The 15281-nt window shown below is 39.2% G+C and overlaps 2 protein-coding genes across 2 annotated transcripts; one reads left to right on the forward strand and one right to left on the reverse strand.

The window, feature by feature from the left end:
• Nucleotides 1–1558: 1558 nt before the first annotated feature.
• Nucleotides 1559–3025, forward strand: rh50 (Rh50-like protein; the record flags this gene model as incomplete). Its single annotated transcript, XM_079266064.1, has 1 exon — nt 1559–3025. One exon carries the CDS (start codon nt 1559–1561, stop codon nt 3023–3025), a length of 1467 nt encoding a protein of 488 aa, XP_079122190.1.
• Nucleotides 3026–9903: 6878 nt separating this feature from the next.
• Nucleotides 9904–13661, reverse strand: LOC306797735 (signaling threshold-regulating transmembrane adapter 1-like). Its single transcript, XM_079297130.1, has 6 exons — nt 13557–13661; nt 11310–11426; nt 11190–11223; nt 11000–11058; nt 10843–10922; nt 9904–10652 (listed from the first exon to the last, which is right to left on the reverse strand). The coding sequence occupies exons 1-6, from the start codon at nt 13588–13590 to the stop codon at nt 10404–10406; spliced, it is 573 nt and encodes a 190-aa protein (XP_079153256.1). The 5' UTR covers nt 13591–13661; the 3' UTR covers nt 9904–10403.
• Nucleotides 13662–15281: the final 1620 nt, after the last annotated feature.

The following is a 15281-nucleotide window of genomic DNA, read 5'->3' on the forward strand; positions in this document are numbered from 1 at the left end:
TCACATCTTAAAAGTAATGTCTTTCTCTGGGCAGAATTAGCAGACATTTACACAAAACTGAGATGTCTTTCTCCAAATTGGTTACTCCAAATAGACTCAACAGTCACGTTTTGTCATAAAAGGAGATAGATAGATATTTACTTTACACATTTTTTTCGGTACATCAGCATTTATAGATACAAAGATGGTGTTACTAAGCCATGACAGTGTGACTGTGAACCAGCAGGATGGTCAATACCAGGACCCTGAAACTGAAGCAACTAAATTTCACTTGAATCCATTAATCCAAACAATCTTGAAAACAACAAAAATGGAGCATCTTGATTTGATGACCAGCAGTTTACAGTCTGCACATATGCAGCTGAACTACAGTGTCCTCTGTCTCTGTAGCTCAGCACCCACAGTTGTTTCCTGTGACTTTTTAGTTTAGCACCCAATAAAGGTAAACAGCCAGAAATAAAATCTTAAAATTATTTTAGTCAAACTACAAAAAAAACAAACAGCTGAGAATAGTGGGATCATTTTTGAGCTAGCCAACATGGCCAACAGCCTCTAAAGTGGCTCATTTTAAACTCAAGCACTTTCCCAGGAACGATTTTAGGAACTCAAAGTCAGGTGTACAGTGACGTATTTTTTCATATACACACAAATCAAATGATCAAGTTCTTTATAAAGGAAATATTTATATGACTAACTATACTATACACAGAAAATGAATAAATAAACGATAAAATAAACAAAATTAATGTAATGAATGAAGAATATCATGAACAGTACAATGAATAACGATTACATGTGACCAGGATCAGTGAATCATTCCTTCCCCTCTGTCGTTCTGTGCTGTGGGTGAGATACAACTAGCAGGAAGAGTAATTAAAGCAATCCAGTTGATATGGCAGGAAACTACAACATCCAGGCATGCGATTAATAATCACTTTGTGTCCTTTGGGTCATGAGGCCAGTTCCTGAAAGAAGTTTATTAGTTCAGATTGTGACACTTCAGTGTAATAATCTACTACACTTATATCACGTTTGGCATTTTACTCATCAGACCCATATTAGGAATGAATGAGAGCAGTGGAAAATCAAGAACTTTTAGGAACATTAAACTACACAATGTTGTTTGATTGTTTTAATCTCAGATCAACTGTCATTTTGTAAACCCTAAGCAAAAGTAATGTTCATGGACCTTTTAATGGTATATTAATATGATTTGCGCGATGCAAGATGCAGCAATAATAATGTTGTAGGCATTGAATATTAAATTAACATGAAAAACTCAACGTTATTGTGAATAAAACTGTAATTTAACAACTGCTATGTGGTGCAACATGTACTGCCTGAATGTAGCCTTCATTTTACTTTTGTTGTGTCAAATGAATGCAAACCTCCGTTTTACAGCATCCTTATTAGTCTTTAATTCTGAAGGATTAAAGTACAGTCTGCGCTGATTGGGCCTATGCTCCTCACACACAGCCATTAGCTCTTATCTGATAAAAGTAGAGGTATAAAGTTGTGTTCCTGCTGCTGGGGGAGCAACTGTGAGCTGTCCATCATCATGAATATATCTACAAGTTTGAAGATGCGCCTGCCGGCGTTCGTGCTACTGTCAGAGGTTGTCATGTTACTTCTTTATGCTTTTTTTGTCACTTATGATGATAATGCCAATGCTAAGCTGCAAAACAACGAGACCAACCCGATGGAGAACTCCGTTTATCAAGACTATCCCTACTTTGCCGACGTGCAGATGATGATCTTCATAGGCTTCGGGTGCCTGCTGGCCTTCTTCCGATTCTATGGCTTCAGTGGAATGGTCTTCAACTTTCTCACGGCTACATTTTCGATCCAGTGGGCGATCCTGATTCAAGGTTTCTTCCAGTTTTACTATGCTGGTAAAATTCACCTGGGAGTGATCAACCTGCTGTATGCAGAGTTTGCCTGTGCTGTGGTGCTCATCTCTTTCGGAGCTGTGATTGGGAAGACCAGTCCTATTCAGCTCCTGGTCATGGCTTTACTGGAGATCCCTTTCTTCGCTGTGACAGAGTGGGCTGTATTGAAATACATTAGAATCACTGATGCAGGTGGCTCTATTCTTATTCACCTGTTTGCTTGCTACTTTGGTCTCGGGGTGACGTTTGCGCTGTACCGCCCGAGCCTGAATGAGGGACACTCTAAAGCGATCACGAGTTATCACTCTGACATCCTCTGTTTAATGGGAACCTTGTTTCTCTGGGTGTTCTGGCCTTCATTTAACTCTGCTCTGACCTTTAAGGGTGACGATCAGCACAGAGCAATACTCCACACTTTTTTAGGTCTAAGCTCATCGACTATCACCGCCTTTGCACTCTCAGCAGTGTTCAACAAGAGAGGCAAGCTCACAATGGCTGATATTCAGAACGTGACTCTGGCAGGTGGCGTGACTGTTGGGGCTTCTGTGGACATGATGATTTCCCCTGTAGCCGCGTACGCCCTGGGCATCATGGGCTGCACTGCCTGTTTCTTTGGATACAGGTACCTGACCCCCTTTATGGCCCGGCACATGAGGATCCAAGACCAGTGTGGTATTCACAACCTGCACGGACTCACTGGCCTCATATCATCCACAGCAGGGATCTGTGCCATCCTCCTAGCCACTGAAGAAACCTACGGGCCCAGCATGTACCAGATCTTTGCCCATCGTGCTCCACCCGAGGGAGATCCGAAGCTCCTGGAACTGCAGAGGCTGATTCCTGGACTGAAGCCGGGCTTGGGTCGTACTGCGCAGGAACAAGCTCTCTACCAGGTGGCAGCTATCTTCTCGACCATCGTAGCATCTGCAGTTGGTGGGCTGCTCACTGGTTTGGTCATAAAACTGCCCTTCATGGCATCCCCATCTGACACGGACTGCTTTGATGATGATCTGTTCTTTGACATGCCCTCTGACTTTGACAGTGTAAAAGGGCCCAAGACCTCCATAAGCTATGAAGAAACGGTACAAATGAGCTCTATGAACACAAAGGTCGATACAGGGAGGCAGTCATTGTGAGTCATTCCATTTTTGAATTATAGCCATTACTATTGTTTCAAAATTGAGATATCTGTCACACTTGTTGCAAGAGTTTCAGATGTATGATTTATTATCACTCCTTATGGAGGGATGGCATGTATTTGGAATTTGAGCTAAAACATTCACTGAACCTAAACATCAGCCCCTCACCAAACGCTGTTTACTGTTGAAGTTGGAGTACTGTATGCAAAGGGCAATTAATAGTATAAAATGTATTTGCTTTCACATTATATGTCAAAAAATTGTGAAATAAATCATTTTATACATTGCACGTTTTCCTTCAGGTTACATATTAAAGCCATGGTCGAAATAAATCATTGGCTTCACTCGACATGCATCATATCATTTGTGTTGTATATCTGATTACAGGGCTGGACTCCACAGAATCCACCAAAACGAGTTGAAATGAGGATCCCTTAAAAGATAGTAATTACACTGAATATCTTGTGCTGCTCAAATGGGAGCAGAAGAAAGGTATAAAACATGACATATTTAGAGATGTTTTTGATGTGGTAATATCAAGCACTAAGACTTAAGACAACAGTAACAGTCAGGTAATCATCTCATTGAATTAGATTTCAAATTCTGAACAAAAGCGTCTCATTTTCAATTAAGAGTGTACTGAATAATGAGCATTGGACCATTTGATTAAATGTAGAGAGAATCATGTCTCATATGATGTCTACTCAGCCTCATGGTTATGTTTAACTCACTAGGAACCAACGTACTGTCACTGCAGTTAAACATACATTTTTGATGTATAAATGATGGATTTGAAACTAATGTAAGTACATTTGAATCCATTGAATCAATGTCATTGCAAAACTATTTCAGATACAGCATTTCCTTTTCTTTTTTCTCAACGTCACATCTGGAGTTGGTTTCTTTCTTACAATACTTACGATCCTGTTATTCTGTTTCACTGCTATTCGGCATCATTTGATTCAAAAGCTATCACGACCCAGCCCAATAAAGTGTGTCCTGCTCTACCAAGCCAGAGAGTGTAAAACATCGAACATATGAGATATCTTTATATAATGTATAAACACCTGCTCAATGCCAAATCTCCTGCCAACGTCTCTGGAAATATAGGCAGATTATTTATCTATATTATTTGGCCACTTATTGAGCTTCCATTCGAGCAGTTACTCACGCAAAACCACATAGAGCCTGTGTCTGCCCCACGGCCACTTAAATGAATTAAATCAAAAATAAACGATCGAGGAGTTCAACAAAATAACTTAATCCAAGTTAAAACTACCGCAACAGTACAACAAAATAGGATAATTAAATGTGGACTCTTAAATATCAGATCTTTGTCATCTACAGCTCTACTAATAAATGAGCTAATATCAGACAATTATATTGATTTATTTTGTCTTTACTCACACTTGTGATTCTCTTTTGTACAGTAAATATACTTTCCGGTGTGAGTCAGGCCACAGGTCATATAATCAGTGGGGTCATTGGACACAGGTGGTTGCTAATAGGCAGAAGCAAACAGTTTTTGACTGTGCACATTTAACGAATGCAAATGTTATGATTTATTGGAAAATGGATAACTGAAGAGAAAGTGGTGGAACTCTGATTATGAGAGAAATAAAATGCCTATATTGGAAACGACGTTGTTATTTATGACACGCGTCAGAACAAACATTTCAGCAACCGTAGTGACTTTTTTTATTGGGAAGCAACGGTCATTACAACATGCTTTAACAATATATTACTTTTTAAAACAGTATCTTCATGCCCTTTCAAACCACATTTTTGTGGTTGATCCTCTGCAAGGGTCAAATGAAGTTGAAGACTCCAGAAAGGCTGGCCAGAGATTTGGGTAATTATTTATGAGATTATGGGAAATAAGGTTATGCAAACCTTTCGTAAAGCCATAGAGTAAGTGCAAATGTAAACCAAAATGATTTTCCTTTCATCCTGTAGACAGTATTTCAAGATGCGCCGCAATAGTCTTTGAAAGGAGGACTGGGTGAACATCAAGTGGCAGCCTGGCCAGATAACCCACACCTGCCAGAAAGATGACACCAGTTGTGGGATCTTTGTCATGCAGGCTATTCTAAGCAACATGTTGTCTTCATGATAGATGAAACAATATGCTGTATTACTATGTAAATTCATACAAGGTGTGTTGTTTTTCCATTCGTACAGATGGCCAAGATGACGGTGATGGACTTTCCAAACATTCCACAGACTTTTAACATCGACTCATCAAAACAATCTCTTCAAAAATTAAGAAGAGAAATGGCTGAAGAAATTCTGAAAGGATCAGGTATTGTTCGAAATATTCAAAGAATTATTTTAAAAGTTCAAACAAACTTGGCACTAATATACTTTTACATTTATATTTATTTCCAGTTTCAATGGATGAGCTCCGTTCCTTCTGTGGAAATGAGGACCTGCCCAAAACTGCTGTTGATGCTGTTTGGGTGAGACTTAATGTTTAATTGTTTTCCGAGATAAACGGATAATCTGAGTTGTGCTCATCATAATTTTTTCAAAAATAACACTTGTAGTACAACAAAGAGGAGCCCATTGATATGTGAAGTGATTTCGGTCATGCTACACTTTTCAACAGTAAAGCTATTGATTATTATTTTTCATAAATATTCACAAAAATGGATAAAAATCATATTTTTTTCAAAATAACACTTGTAGTACAACAAAGATACCATGCTTCGATGTGACTGAGGACTCCTGTGCTGGCTTTAGTCCTACCCAGATTGATCATCTTGTCGACAGTGCTACAAGCTCACTGAGAAGGACACTAGACTCTATTGCGCCTTTAAAAAATAAGTTGGTAAAACAAAGGAGATTCGCTCCATGGTATAACCCTGAAACCCGCAAATTAAAGCAAACATCGCAAAAACTTGAAAGAACATGGCGTTCCACTAACTTGGAAGAATCTCGATTACTCTGGCGAGACAGTCTTAAGACATATAAGAAGGCCCTCCGTAATGCCAGAGCAGCTTATTACTCATATAAGAAAAATAGAGAAATATAGAGAAAAATAAGAACAACCCCAGGTTCCTCTTCAGCACTGTAGCCAGGCTGACAGAGAGTCACAGCCCTGTTGTGCAGAGTATCCCTATAGACCTCAGTAGCAATGACTTCATGAACTTCTTTAATGATAAGATGATAATTATTGGAGAGAACATTAATAATCTCCTGCCCTCGACCGATCTTTCCACAAATAGAGTAACCTTAGAAACAGCTGTAAACCCTGATATATGTTTAGATGGCTTTACTCCCATTGACCTTGACAAACTGACTTCAACCATTTTTACGTCTAAACCGTTCACCTGTCTCTTAGACCCTATACCGACTAGGCTGCTTAAAGAAGTGCTACCATTAATTAGCACAACTTTATTAGATATCATCAACCTGTCTTTAGTAACAGGTCAGGTACCACAGTCCTTCAAAGTAGCTGTGATTAAGTACTGATTTTGTCTCTTCCCCTGAGTCCTTGTGCTTCCTCTCCTCACAGGTTTCCATGGAGCATGGTTTCATCTGGACCCTGGTCCTTCCTCCTACCATGGCCCTGCTGACTCCAACTGCTAATATCACTTTTATTATTACTCACATTACTATTTCATACTACCGATACCATTAATGCACATTATTGACCTGCTTCTTCACCAGAGTCTCTGTGCTTTCTCGCCTCACAGGTTCCTGTGTATCCGGGTTTACCTGGACCAGGTCTTGCCTCATGTCGTGGTTGTGTCATACATTGAATGTGCTGTAACTACATTGAATGTGTTGTAATTCACTATCCTGTTCTACACATGACATCATTGCACTTCTGTCCATCCGGGGAGAGGGATCCCTCCTCTATTGAAGAAGAAAGAAAGAAAGAAACCATTTTTATTGTCATATATATTTTTACACATACACGAAATGTATCTCTGCATTTGACCCATCCCTGTATATAGGGAGCAGTGGGCTGCCAGTGATCAGCGCCCGGGGAGCCGGGGGTTCAGTGTATTGCTCAGGTACACTTCGACACGTGACACGTCCCAGTCGGGGATCGAACCGTTGACCTTCCGGTTCCCAGACGACCCTCTTAACCCAGTGAGCCACGGTCGCTCTCCCACAGGTTTCTTCCTCTTTCCTCCCGTTAAAGGGTTTTTTTGGAGAGTTTTTCCTGTTCTGATGTGAGGGTTCCGGGACAAGAGGATGTCAAATGTGTACATATTGTAAAGCCCTCTGAGGCAAATTTGTAATTTGTGATTTTGGGCTATACAAAAATAAATTGAATTGAATTAAGCTCTTCGTGTTTAAGTCCACAACAAGTTGACTGTGTCCTTAATAAAAATGATAACACCAGATACCAGATAACATATAATGTTAAGTGATTGCCTGCATTAAAACACATGGCATTAGTTACAAAGGTTGAGGAATTACATCACCTCACTGTCTTTTATTAAATTGTAAGGTCAGCAATGGGCCTTATCTAATCATGGACAACAGGAAACGTTCTACTCAGGATCCATGTATATTGCATTTGATATGAAGTTTATAACACCCACAGATTGCTGATAAACACTTTGATCATCTTCTTCATGGAATAGGATAAAGAAAAATGCATTCAACAATCTGATTTAGTTTCATCAGCTTTATTAAGAACATCACACCACTGCGACCATGACTTGAAATTTGAACTCTAAGTGAAAATGATGGACTATCACAGCAGCCTCTGTACTGTGTGGTTGAAAACAAAGATCTCAGTTCAGCTTGATGGTGTCAATTTACTCACCTCATTATCTGCATTGCTCGAATATTCCTTAACATTCAACAGCTGTAGGCTATCTTATTTTGCAAAGTTCAAAGTGAAAGTGTAAAACGCACACATGGTCTTCCGCTCTATAAGATAACGTACCTGTGTTTTGTTTTTGTCACAATTTTACAGAACTCACCACTGACACACTAAAAAAAGGCCTTTAGGTTTACTTTTTACAATCTGTTAGAGTTGCTTATTATTGCAGAAACCCTTTATCTCAGGTCAGATATGACAGGTTGAAACATTAACCAAGTAAGTGACAATTCAACGCCAGGAAAGATTACAGGAGCAGGCATTGACAATATGAATAGCTTTTTATGACAAGTCAGATATTGATTGGTGGGAATGTAATTTGAAGTCCCTTTCTACTCAAAACGCACCTGCAGGATATTGTCACAAGCATTGAAGCCAAATGTGATGAGAAAACCTGGAAAAAGCAAACAAACTTTTTGGTGGAACACATCAGAAACAAATCATTGTTCAAAGCAGAGTATTTGTCTTCAAACACGTGAGGAGGGGATCTTAAATAATCAAAGGGTGTAACAAATAGAGTAACCTTAGAAACAGCTGTAAACCCTGATATATGTTTAGATGGCTTTACTCCCATTGACCTTGACAAACTGACTTCAACAATTTTTACGTCTAAACCTTCCACCTGTCTCTTAGACCCGATACCGACTAGGCTGCTTAAAGAAGTGCTACCATTAATTAGCACAACTTTATTAGATATCATCAACCTGTCTTTAGTAGCAGGTCATGTACCACAGTCCTTTAAAGTAGCTGTGATTAAACCTCTTCTTAAGAAGCCCACTCTGGATCCAGAGGTGTTGGCCAACTATAGACCGATCTCGAACCTTCCCTTCCTCTCTAAGATCCTTGAGAAAGCAGTTGCAAATCAGTTGTGTGACTTTCTGTGTAACAATCGTTTATTTGAGGATTTTCAGTCAGGATTTAGAAAGCATCATAGCACAGAGACAGCTCTGGTAAAAATAACTAATGACCTTCTAATCGCATCAGACAAAGGACTCGTCTCTGTTCTTGTCCTGTTAAACCTTAGTGCTGCGTTCGACACTATAGACCACTACATCCTGTTGCAGAGACTGGAACATTATATTGGCATCAAAGGAACCGCACTGAACTGGTTTGGATCCTATCTATCGGATCGTTCTCAGTTTGTTTATGTAAATGATGAAGCCTCGATGAAGACCAACGTCAGTTATGGAGTTCCACAAGGTTCTGTGCTTGGACCAATCTTGTTCACCTTATATATGCTTCCTTTAGGTAATATTTTCAGAAAACACTCTATAACCTTTCATTGTTATGCAGATGATACTCAATTATATACATCGATCAAACCAGACGAAACCAACCAGCTCGCTAAACTGCAAGCGTGTCTTAAGGACATAAAAACCTGGATGACCTGCAACTTCCTGATGTTAAACTCAGACAAAACTGAAGTTATTCTACTAGGCCCAGAACACCTCCGAAATCAGTTATCTAGTGATATAGTTTCTCTAGATGGCATTGCGCTGGCATCCAGCAGCACCGTCAAGAATCTTGGAGTTACCTTTGATCAGGATTTGTCTTTCAACTCTCAGATCAAACTTATTTCTAGGACTGCCTTTTTTCACCTACGTAATATTTCAAAAATCAGGCACATCCTATCTCACAGCGATGCAGAGAAATTAGTTCATGCATTTGTTACCTCTAGACTAGATTACTGCAATTCCTTATTTTCAGGCTGCTCTAATAAGTCAAAAAAGTTCAAGGTGAAAGTGTAAAACGCACACATGGTCTTCCGCTCTGTAAGATAACGTACCTGTGTTTTGTTTTTGTCACAATTTTACAGAACTCACCACTGACACACTAAAAAAAGGCCTTTAGGTTTACTTTTTACAATCTGTTAGAGTTGCTTATTATTGCAGAAACCCTTTATCTCAGGTCAGATATGACAGGTTGAAACATTAACCAAGTAAGTGACAATTCAACGCCAGGAAAGATTACAGGAGCAGGCATTGACAATATGAATAGCTTTTTATGACAAGTCAGATATTGATTGGTGGGAATGTAATTTGAAGTCCCTTTCTACTCAAAACGCACCAGCAGGATATTGTCACAAGCATTGAAGCCAAATGTGATGAGAAAACCTGGAAAAAGCAAACAAACTTTTTGGTGGAACACATCAGAAACAAATCATTGTTCAAAGCAGAGTATTTGTCTTCAAACACGTGAGGAGGGGATCTTAAATAATCAAAGGGTGTAATTCCAGTAAAGACAGACAATTAATAAATCCCAGTGTGATTTAGCAGAGAAACAACAATCAAAGATATAGTTAATTAATGAATTAATCAAATGCTTTGCTCTTACAGAAACACCAAACAAGGCAAGTCAAAAAATAATGTATGAACATTCTGTCATACAACTAATACAATTCAGTTAGTGTGCATGAGTGGTATGACATGCACTACTTAGCTACACAGAGGGGTTGTCATTTTTGATGACAAACAACAAACAGTGCCATCCTGTGACGGCAGGTCAAGACGCACAAAGACCATGTAAGGCATCTCAGAGATGGTTGGCGTAGCCCTCTCCGCTGTCTGCAGTGTCGACGGTTTTGGTGCGCTGATTTTGCACAGAAGCATACAGATCAGACATGGTGGAGACGCCGTCAGCGTTGCCTTCATCCTCCTTCTCTGACTCCGGCGCCTCATGTAAATGAACTACGTCTGAGTACTGTATCTGTGGAGAGACACGGCCAGACTGCGGCCTGGGAGCCTTCAGGGTCAGGTTGGCATAGCAGTCCTGAGTTTTGGACTGGAGAGAGAAACAAAAAAACAATAATGCAATGTCTTCACACAACATTACAGGACAGGCTTAAAGAGAATTATAGCAAAGTTATCAAATGTGATCCAACACAATCCTCTCCTTTCCTTACAAAGGCCCTCTGAACCACATGTTCAACAGATGAGACCTGAATCTTTGAACAGGAGTTTAAAGACTCTACCTGTGACTCCGGATTGACTCTATGATGATCCCTCAAAGATGAAGAGTGTTGAGGCTCAACTTCTATGAACAAAGTCGTGCCTGTGGAAAACAGCATCACATTGTAAACAGACACAGATGAAGGCATTGAAAGAGACACACATGTACAATGCACTTACTTGACTGCAAGCCTATGTTTCCATAAATAGGATTATCTTCCATCTGCCTTGGGCTCCGTCTTAAATTGGACATACAAAGAGGATAATGTGTTTTATTTTTTTCAGTTTGGTAATGACTTCTGAACAAGCGGACCGTTGAAGAGGAGATAAAGCTGCCCTTTCTTTTGAACAGTGAACATATGATACATACCTTTGTCTTGTCCTTGGTTTACACAGCCCTTTTCCTGTATGAAGAAAAATACTCTCAGCATCAGATACAGAATATGAATTTGTGTTCACTGGATTTTTCACAAGCAAATAACTTATTTACCTGAGGAACATTTTGATACGCAGCAAAAAATATTCCAACACAGTGAGAGGACCAGCACCATGGTGATGATGCCGAATAGCACCTTTAGATTCCATGGAACATGCAAAAAACTCCAACCTGGAGAGATAAAGAAAAAATAAGGATCATTTATGATAATTGAATACTCTTTCAATAATAATATGTTGGATATGTTTTTTCCACAAGAAAGGTAAGCTATAAAAATTCACAAGATCTTATTGACACGTCCTGCATTGTAAAATCCAGAACCTATGAATGCAAATATTCTCATTTAAAGAAGTTTAAATGCAAAACATGAGATGTCCATTCTTAGTGTCTGGAGGCTTCAAGTTTATATGTCACACCTAACCACATGTATATGAGTTTTGAGGAAAGGCACCGACAGAAAACCTTTGCAGACACAGAGACAAAAAACCCACCTGCACAGTGAGGTGACAGTGCTAACCACTGAACCACAGTATCTGCCAACTCAAAATATATTTCAGACACTCAGGAAAATGTCAAGTTTATTTATGGAGCACATTTCACACACAGAGACAGCCGAAATAGCACAATAATAGAGCACATAAGACATTGAAAAAGCTTCATAGATTTTTAAAAGGAACAAATATTTAGACACCACTGTAAATTTAAGAACACTGAAATTGATTTGTGTCCACTGCCACAGTTTGTATGGTATATGGTATCAGTTTTATTTGGAAAAATGTAATTTAGTTTTTTGTTCACCTATTTTCCAACACAATCCATGTCTGAACCAATACCCATCCTCATTATAAGGGCAGGTAAGTTGTAATACTCTGATTTGTGTTTGTCAATGGGCCATGTAGTCTTTTGGTTGGGTTTGTCACATGGACTGCAATGCTAGCTACAACAAGTTCGACAAAAATATAACTTAATGCGCAACATTTAAAGGAGTGAGTGTCAGCAGACTGTTTCATTCCCTGCTTGGAAAACAAGGCAATAAAACAAATCATGGAAGCAGATTTACACCTCATGTCAGTGGATCTGCTCAGTCGTCTGCAGCAGAAGGTGAGGTTTTAACTGAGATGTTATTGCACACGTGAATGTGTGCAATGTGTGATTGCACAGTGCAGCAGGTTTGTGTTGCAAGAATACATGCTCAGCAAACAATGTTGGATGCATTTCCTATCTCCAAAAACATTTTCAGTTTCAGTGCAACTCACTGCGGTAGACGTTTCACTGAGCCTGTCTCTCATGAAGTGAGACGGTATTCAATCTCCGTTTCTTCATCTTCACCACAACATTAAGGGAAAATGCTTTTCAAAATCAAATTTTCACTTTTATTGTCTCAGGCTATGTCTCACTGCACTCTCAAACTGTTCAAACACCATTCGACACAAAATCTAACTAATTAATAGATACATATATAAATGTATTGAATTGTTATTTATTATTCAAATAATTCATATTTAATCATACATTAGCAACGAGGTAAAATGATCAGGAATTACTGAATTAATTAAATTGTGAACCAATTAAATGAAAAAACAAAATGTTCAAAACAGAAATTAAAATTCCATAATGTATAATAGAATTGAACTGAATAGAAATTGAATAAATCGGCCCCATTGTGACGATACAAGCTATTTGCAGTTAGTATCGGCCCGATATCTGACATGGTGCAACCTTATACCCCTTATAAATATATATATATAATTATTATATACAACATATCATGTTGAGATATACATCATGTTGTTAATTATTCACATTGTAGTGGTGTGATAATTGCTCAAAATGTAAAAAAAATACATTGCCTTTGGGCAAAGCAGCACTGACTGCCTTCATTAAGTTACAGTTTCATCAGAGAGAGTCTAAAAGGAATAGTTGGACCACATTGTTACCATGGTAGCATCCAGTGGTGGAGGATTTATTCAGATCCTCTACTAAAGTTAAAGCGCTAATACAACATTGTAAAAATACTATGTGTCAGGTAAAAGTCTAAAGTAAAAAATCAGGAAAACGTACTTATCATTTCCTGGGAATAGACTCAGCTCTTCAAAAATAAACTGGAGTGAGACCTCTCTAGTTTCTACAAATGTTACCTATCTAGTCGTAGTATCAATGTTTTCTAAGCTGTAATGCAGCTGAATGCGGCATATGCCGGCGTAGATGACCTTTCAATCACACATCAACCCTTACATCAAGAATGATCATGGTAACACCTCACACTGGATGACATTTTCTAAATATTTAATCAAGACTTACCACCCTCTTGTGTCCCATTGCAACTGCTGGCCATGGTAATGAAGCTTTAATCAAGGACAATTCCCTCTGTCTCTCTCTCTCTGTCTGTCTCTCTGTGTCTCTCTTACTATACTGCAAATGTGACAAACAAGACGACGGCATCTGTTGCATGTTTATCCTCACACGCTGTGATGCATACTCAAAGGACTGTTAACACGTAGCAGGATGTGTGCTTTTGCAGAAAACCACAAACTTTCTGTAGACTGAAAATAACATCAAAGCAACACGAAGTGAGGCAGTGAACCTCTTTTGACAATATTAGGGAATATTATAGGTAAATCAACCAATTTTCACATAAATGACCCTGAAAATTCATTTTGGTATCTTTGAGAAAGTAAATTGTCACTTCCATTGGCTTGTCTATGCATTCTATTTATCATTCTGTCATGTTTAAATATCTTAACAGAGGACAAATTTCCCCCTCAACATTCAAGGAAACAGGATAGATTTAAATAAAATGGTGCATTGAGTCATCAGCTTAGTGCTGTTATCGCATATCTTGTTATCAAGCTGTCAAGTCAGCCGTGAGTTGCTTGGACAGAAATATACCAGTGACAATGACTAAGACTAAGTGTGAAGAAAAACTCCATGATCAGCATCGTAAAACGGAAGTAAACCTCTCTCTGTAGCTGGACCTGCTAAACCTGGGCTGCAGCCGGCCAAACACACTTTATATCAGTGAAACAACTGAGATCTTATAGGAGATCGCCAAGATTATCGATCCATTAATGGCTGTGTTTACGTGCAAACTAGTGTCCTGGTTTTAAGTCTCGTCCTAGTTCTGATCATATTGGGACATGGACCACAGTTAAACCTGGTTATGCAGCTCTCTGTACGCCTGATTGAGGATAAACCAAATGTTCTATTCTCTAGTCTAGAGTCTAGACTTCACCGTCACCTGATGACCACTGCAAGGTGACTTGCGATGCATACACGGCAGAGAATGATCAGAGAGACGACGGGGTGAAAGGTCACAAACGGCGTAGCCACAAACACACAAGCCACCGCTGATTTACACCAATAAAGACTGCTCGTCTTTGAAGATTGAAATGTTGTAGTTTGAATAATGAATGAAAACAGCAAAGCCTTCGCTGTTTAAATCACATTAACACACAAGTTCCTTAATTATAACGTTTTTCTTACATGCACACTGCACCCTTTTCATTGATTTGAATGTCAATTCAGTGAAGTGGCGACGCAGACCTGACACATCCTCCAGCTGGTCCCCAGGTCTGTTTTTACTCATCCCACCCACCAACACTGGATGACTGGTTTCCTGTAAGGTGTGTGGGCAACTTTAGGTCAAGCCATGTCCATCTTCACAATATGACACACGCAGTTATTTTAAGAGATGGATGTGCAGAAGGAGAAGACAGGGTATGTGTGAGTTTTTAAGGATTTTTCAAAGGAAGCAGTGGACACACAAGAGTGTAATTATTATATGTTGGACATGATGAGTTCAACAGAGGTTCTGGTGACGTAATGTGTTCTGTATTGTGACTCCACACTCGCTAATCTCTGCCCATTAAATGGGTTTATGGCACCACTGTGTGAAATCAAAGGAACAGTTAGAGAAATACAATATGTACGTCTCAATGGAGGATTCATCCTCCTGAAGGACTTCACTTTGTTGTTCTTAACCGAGCATGTTTTCTCTTTAGATTTCAGTATGCTGTTGGTGTGACT

The sequence above is a fragment of the Melanostigma gelatinosum genome, assembly GCF_949748355.1.
Source record: "Melanostigma gelatinosum genome assembly, chromosome: 3".
NCBI lineage: Eukaryota > Metazoa > Chordata > Actinopteri > Perciformes > Zoarcidae > Melanostigma > Melanostigma gelatinosum.

What these genes read in the sequence shown, in the direction of transcription:
- LOC306797735 (XM_079297130.1), bottom strand. Translation starts at nt 13,590, where the DNA reads ATGGCCAGCAGTTGCAATGGGACACAAGAGGGTG. An exon ending in CGTATCAAAATGTTCCTCAG is followed by an intron (nt 11,224 to 11,309) that starts GTAAATAAGTTA and finishes TTCTTCATACAG; the next exon opens with GAAAAGGGCTGTGTAAACCA. An exon ending in GAGTCAATCCGGAGTCACAG is followed by an intron (nt 10,653 to 10,842) that starts GTAGAGTCTTTA and finishes TTCTCTCTCCAG; the next exon opens with TCCAAAACTCAGGACTGCTA.